At 40.1% G+C, this 7,029-nt stretch overlaps 1 protein-coding gene across 3 annotated transcripts in view; it reads left to right on the top strand.

Annotated features, from left to right (window-relative positions):
- Positions 1-6,701, top strand: part of CDIN1 (CDAN1 interacting nuclease 1) — a 245,025-nt gene extending 238,324 nt beyond the window's left edge. For all 3 annotated transcript variants that reach the window (XM_019649177.1, XM_019649175.1, XM_019649180.1), the window contains one exon: positions 5,059-6,701. In XM_019649177.1, coding sequence (XP_019504722.1) covers positions 5,059-5,188 — 130 coding nt within the window. In that variant the 3' untranslated portion in view covers positions 5,189-6,701. The remainder of the gene's footprint in view (positions 1-5,058) is intronic.
- Positions 6,702-7,029: the final 328 nt, after the last annotated feature.

Here is a 7,029-nt window from a genome sequence, read left to right as displayed (position 1 = left end):
TTGAAAACTGTTAGACCCTTGTCAAGGATTTGTTTGTTTTACATTAAACAAATTTATGATGCATGTGCACAGATAAATTAAAAAATAAAAAGAGGTGCTTGCATTTCGTAGTCATTCTCCTACCTGGGGCCCTGACATAATGTGTGATGAGACGGTGTTGGTGTTCTCCGCCAAAAGCCCCACCTCCTTTTATGAACAAGGTTTTAAAATTGGCTCTTAACAGTGGGAAAGAAACCAGCAATAAATTGTCCATACTATGATAAAGTTACAAGTTACACAGAACTAAGCTTTTTCCCACATAAGAATTAATGTGATTATGGTATCTACTACTTGTTAGTTGGAGGGATGTGGGGGGAAGAGGGGAATGTTCCCTAAATTAGAAGCTTAGAACCTTCTTGTTCTTGTTCTTTTATGATAGAAGTAAATATCTGTGCTATGTCTATGTGTGTTGTTTGTTTCCTTGTTTGTTTGTTTGTTTTTTAGTTTAGACGGTATCAACATCAGTATAAGCCCTGGAATGTAGGCATGGCATGACAACTTTTTTTTTTATTACTGTCGTCATTAGAACATGAACATTAAAGCCAGCTCTTGTTTTATGGAGCTCTCTGCAAACTGTGCTAATGAATTATGCCAACCCAGAAAGCAGGCGTGTGTGTAAAATGTAAAACTAAATGATGTTCTCTCTGGCATATATAGACTTGCCAAGCATCTGTTCTCACCAACAAATAAGAGACCCCATTTGAAGCATGGCAGGGGACCAGCTCAGAGCAGCGCTAATCCAGCACTGATATTTAAGGTGACTTCGTAGACTCCTTTCCCCATCTCAANGTGTTCTCATCTTGGTCACTCATAAAGATGCCAACCCATAGCAATGACTGAGTCTTCCCAGCATGCCTGTCTCTGGAAGGCCACTGATTCAGTCACCAGTACAAAGCTGTCGGCTATCACTAACTCCATGTCCTTCGCCTTGTCCTTGAGGGTATCCGCCATGTACCAGGCACCCCATGCTAGGCATGGAGGACATCAGTATAAATAAAAGATGGGTTGGCCCCCCACAGAGCCACAATATAGCAAAGAGACGAATAGTGAAACAGAGAGATAATCCCTGCACAGAAACCACAAAAGGGTACCCAGCTTTCATTCCACAGTCTCCTATTTAATTTCTCTAAATACTCTAAAATGGAAGGAAACCAGAGAAACACATTTCAAGTACATTTACAAGGTTGTCGTTACTTATGAGAAACTTCATCTTTCGTACCCTCAAGGTCTATCATGGCTCTTGACTTCCACCTCCCATTTTTTTCAAGAGGTATTTGTTATTTTTGCTAATTTGGTGGTATTTTATTTGCAGGCAAAATTACTTGTTCAAAAGTCACTGCCATTTCAGTGTCTGCTCCCCAGGAGTTTTTAAAATTCATTTGGAGTCTTTGATCTTATTACTTGACCATGAGTATAGTAACATTAAAGTTATAGTCAACCTTGAAATGTGTTTACAGAATCAATTCAGATATCCATAGACATCCCATTACTGCGTGTCCCCAGGCTGGTGGGGAGGGCTACAATCCCAGTAGCAGCCCAAACCTCTGCTTTGCACGTTCCCTCAGACCCAGGGACTCTGTTTTCTTTTAAACATTGTTAATAGTCTCTTTGATTTTTATTGGTCACAAAGGTTATGTTTGCCTTCCCAATGATCTCATTCTCGTCCAGTAGTGCCATAATAAATGGGAATAAGCATCAAAAAAGGTGAACTCACTGAACCCACAGGCATGTACTTGACCTCCCTAAAAATTTCATAGGTCCTCTTTTCTCCCTGTTTGATACCTTTTTAGAAAAAATGCTAGCATTGGCTTGCTTGGTTTTTCGAGCTGTCAACCAAAATGTCCCTTTCTGTTAGTTCCGATAACCAAGGAATTGATGGTATAAAGTTGCTCAGTGTGGTCAGCCTCTTCATAAACAGTTCAGCTGCTGAAAGGTTACCTTGCCAGCATCTGATAATCTCTGGATCCTGATATCTTAGAGAAAGCTCAGAAATGCACTCAAGGAGGTATCAGGAACAAAGCCAGATCTTGTCCTGCTGTGAAGCTTCCCAACTTGTCACCCGCTAAACTTCCTATTATTTTTTGTCACTCAAAGACCACGTAATTTGAAAGCCTCTGTCTACCAATTTCCATGTACAAGAGGAAGCTGTCTTTCCTCGTTTTTAATTAATGAAGCACATATTTCCAATCAGAGCTTCAGAACCGCATGAGAGAGCTAGTAGTACCTACGTTAATGTAATTCTATCTAAAAGCTAACAACCAAACACGTAGATCCATGGCCGAGCCTTGTTATGAGTCACACTAGTTGTATGTACTGAACCCAGCTCACAGACCCATGTTACTACTTTCAGGGAGTCCTGGTCAGGGACCCCTGCACAAAATGTTCAGACTCACAATCTTGCAAAAACCTTTTCGAGTTGCAGATTTCATCTTTTGTTGCCTCACAAGTGAAACAAGTCCATTTTCTTGGTCATTGAGGTGTTCCCCAGCCTGGCTTTTCTGCCCAGAAAATGCCGTTTTCGTAAAGAGCTGTCATGCTGCGTGTCCTTTGGCATATGATTTAGCTGCTCAGGGAAAGTCCCGGCTGCTCCTGCTCTCTCAGTGCTGGTAATATGTGTTTTTGTTTTATTAAATCTTTAAAACACTGGGCTTGTTGTTTATGACCCCTATATATTCCTTTGTTCTTTTCCAGGACTGTTTCGATCCCATATTTTTTCTCCTTTTGTAAAAATATCAGTGCCTTTCTAAAGGACATTATGGTCTCCAGAATGGCTGCCTAATACAATGGAGGAATGTGAAGAGCTCAGTGTTACTTAACATCCGTCAGGGCTGTGACTCAGGGCTGCTTTGTTGATGGGAAGCTTTGAGGCGTCTCAGACCTGGTCCCCAGAATTGCAGATCTTTCTGCTCTTCCCAGACTTGTTTTGACAAACTTGAGACCATGTGAGAATAATCACAGAGCTTTTTGTAAAATAAAGATACCAAATATCTATGTTCCAGTTGCAGACAATTGTTTGTGATTAAAAGGTGACTCAGGAACCCTCGGTGAAATGGAAGCAAGTTCTTCTTGAGGTGTGAGCGGCAACTGGTGTGCATTTCAGTGCTAGAGCCCACACAATCGGTACCGACGTAACCTGATCCTTCTGACCTTACAGGAAAGCTCCTCAGAGATACTGAAAAGAGAAGAGTATCTGCTGCCATCCCTGAATTCAGGAAAATGTCACAGGGCCTGGTGCTCCACGGCGTCTCATCCATGCACAGCCCCTGTGTCCCCTAGAGCAAGTTGAGCTGATGAGTTGCCATCTCGTGACTTTGTCCTTGCATGAAGGGGATGCAAAAAGTTTTCATTAATCTTGCATCCAACTTGGCTACCTTACTGATGTGAATCCCCGAATAAACCACTCATTGACACCCAGTTGAACTTGTTCCTGTGCATACAGTATCTCGCAGCCCATCCTGTACTGTTAGTTTTGGCAAATACACTACAGCATATCATAAATCATGGAAGAAAAAAAGCTTTGTGGCCTAGCGTGGTTCAGCCTGCTGTAATGTCAGAATACAGAAAGCAGTTCTGTTTTTAGACATCCTTTTACTAACCCAACATTCATAATTTATGATTTCACTGTAAAATTCCTGCAACACGACACCAAAAGTAGTGCTGCCCTTTAATTAAGTACTCTCAGTAGGAAAAACGTGAAACTGATGTGCAAAACATCTCTGTGTGCACAGTGATTGATAGTGATTACATCTTTATGAACCCAGCCTAGAGGTCTCAACTTCCTGATGGGTGCAGTCAACTATGGGGCAACTTCCTGAGTCTGCTGCTAACCAAATTGGAGACAATTCAGAGGCCCAATTTAGAAATATTGAGGTTTTAAGACTGCATCTGCCTATACTTTGTCACAGGTCTATGGGACATTATTCCTTGTTTTCATGATGAGAATCTACAACCAAACTTCATGTAGTGTTTGTACTTAGAGTGGTTGTAATGCAGAGAATGAAGGGTCAGGGAGAATGTCTCTAGGAGGGATCTTCATTGTCCTATGGATTTTTTTTTTTTTAAGACGGGAAGAATGGGTGACAGAAGGGACTTCTGACCCTATTGGTACACGAACAGAATATAGCCCGAAGAGGACCCTGAGCTGTTCCATTTTTTTTAAATTTTTTATTATTATTAGTTTCAGTTGTACAGAACAATGCAATAATTATCCTTTTTACCCCTCACAAAGTGACAACCCCTCGCCCCCATCCACTGCCCTCCCACCCCCGATATCATACTTATCTATTACAATTCCATTGACTCCATTCCTACTCTCTACTCCACATCCCATAACTATATGAATATATAATTATAGGTGACATATAATATTATTCAACATGAGCTTCAGAAATACAGTGCGGTGGTCAGGCCTCTACACCGTCTATGAAGTGGTCTCCCTAACAAGACAAGAGTCCATCTGGCCCCCTAAAAAATATTTACAACATTATTCCCTATGATCCCCAGACCATCTTTTCTATCCCGAGGCCATATTGTAGTTACCAATTTGTATTGTCATTTTTAAAATTATTTTTCAAACATTCTTCCTTTTCCTCAGTTGAAAGTGGCTGAGTTTTGTTTTTAAAAGAGTACTTCTAATGTCTGGAGACTAAAATCCCAAGCCTGGTGCTTCCCCCAGCTCATCACTGTTTCATCCCTGGTTTTATTTTCCATCAGCTAAACAGTCACATCAGCCCAAGCTCCTAACACTTTACGGTAAGATAATTAGGGTGGTGTCTATATCTGAAATACTTCAGGTTCCTGGAAAGAAAGGTAATAAATCTGCCCACGACAGTAAGTAATACTTGTATTAAATACGCTCTTTGGTATAAGTTCAGCTACTTTCAGTCATAATTACAACCAGCAAAATAAAAATGTTGTGCAATAACGTCCTTTAATCATCTTATCGGTGCTTCCAAGATTACCTTTTTTGGAACAATGTTGATCCGATATGTGCATGTTATTTTCTGTTGTTTTTTGCAGATTTGGTCCAGGCCTCGTCATCTATTGGTATGGATTTATCCAGGAGCTGGACTGTAACCGGGAGAGGGGCATCCTGCTCAAAGCCTGCTTCCCCACAGACATCGTCACCTTATGCCATAGCGTGGCTTGACCCTGATGATCCTGGAAGAGACGCTGGGAGGAAAAGGTGAATCCGGAAGCAATTTTACTTTCCTGCAGCGTCAACTCCTGGCAACATCTGCCCTGAACTCCAGCTGAACTCTTGCTGCCCGTGGTCACACCACTACCTCTTTAGACAAACATATCAAGAGTTTCTGTTTTCCTTCATCCTTGCTGATGTGAACAGCCAAGAACTACAGACACAACCCACTCATTATCAGCATTTCTGTCTCTGTCAAACAGTTAGTTTATAGATAGTCATAATCTTTCTTCCTTCCGGATGGTTTCTCCTTGAATACTGAACAAAAGAAAAAATGTGGAGACTGAAAGGTGTGATTTTTCAATTCTCCTCCCAGTTACCGAATCACCCTCTTATTATTATTTTTTTCCTAAGCCTCCATTCATTTTTCTCTCCCTCCCCCTTTCCCTTTATGGACACTCACAGATACCCAGCGTTGCATTACCGTCATGCAATCATCTAGCACCATCCCAGCAAAGCTGAAGACATAAAGCCTAAGACGAAATTTCCCCCCTCACCTGCAGGGCTCCAGTAACCCTTAGGTGTAGCCGGTGCGTGTTTTGACCAGTCTTTATGGTTTCCTGACTTCGATGGCATCAAGCCAAGCTGAAAAATATACTTGATGAGAATTTCCTCTTTTTATACTTATTTGAACACCAAACCTTTTCCATTTATCTCATTTGAAAGTATTAGTTAACATTGTGCCTGGAAAGCACACTCCTTCATTGGATTGGGGAGCTGAGGGGAGATGATTGAAGCTCGGTGCCAGCTTTGACAATACTTTATTTTTAAACATGGCTAGTTGTCAGTATGTTTGATAGTATTTTTATGAGTAAAATTTTTTAAAGCACATTCTGTACTCTGCTTTTTATCTGCGTTTTTATACCACATAATTATATCACACTCAAATAATGTAGGCATTCGAAATGTTCAGCTTTGAATGAATGAAGTGTACCGGAAATAAACCTAGGGCAATTTTCAATAAGCAAAATAAAGGAGAGTTTGTATTTGTTCACTTTCATTTATTCACTTTTTATGCTGCAAATCAAATTTCAATCTGAAGCAAAACATCAATAAATTCATTATAAACCTATCTTTGGGAAAGTTAAAGATTAATCTATATTCAAAAATGTATTTAGTAAAATAGTTGCCCTCCCCCCCAGCCCCGTATTGACAAAACATCATGACTTTTATAATGTTGAACTGGTGAACTTGGAAATGTTAATAAAAAATGTACATTTTTATAAACACATGTAAGTTATGTATACATTGCTCAATTCTTTCAAAAGACTAAATATGCCATTAGTACTTTGTTCATTTTGTACCTAAGAAGGTTTGCAAAAGTCTGCCTCTTGCTTTTCGTTTTGAAGGAGACAAGCATGTCAGGTCTGAACATGTGGATTTTGACTCTGCTGAGGGTTGCATTAAACAAAAGAGAGAGAGAGAGGGAGAGAGAGAGAGAGAGAGAGAGAGAGAGAGAGAGAGAGAGAATTAAATGATAAGGTGGTATCAGACAAACTTCTGTTTCAGTGTAAAATGCATCATGCAGCTTTTGTGAGTGAAACAGAATGATTTGAAACCACTGCTCTTGTCTGCATCCACACACACAAACACACAGACACACGCCTTACACAAAACTGTTATTGAAAGCAGTTTTCATGGCATGCTCTAAACTGCTTTTTCTTCTTTAGGAATAAATTACATTTATCTGCACAGATGTTGAAAACTGTTAGACCCTTGTCAAGGATTTGTTTGTTTTACATTAAACAAATTTATGATGCATGTGCACAGATAAATTAAAAAATAAAAAGAGG

Source organism: Hipposideros armiger, unplaced genomic scaffold (genome assembly GCF_001890085.2).
Source record: "Hipposideros armiger isolate ML-2016 unplaced genomic scaffold, ASM189008v1 scaffold_130, whole genome shotgun sequence".
Classification (NCBI taxonomy): domain Eukaryota; kingdom Metazoa; phylum Chordata; class Mammalia; order Chiroptera; family Hipposideridae; genus Hipposideros; species Hipposideros armiger.
Note: the sequence above shows the minus strand (reverse complement) of the source record. Positions and strands in the feature narration are given on the sequence as shown.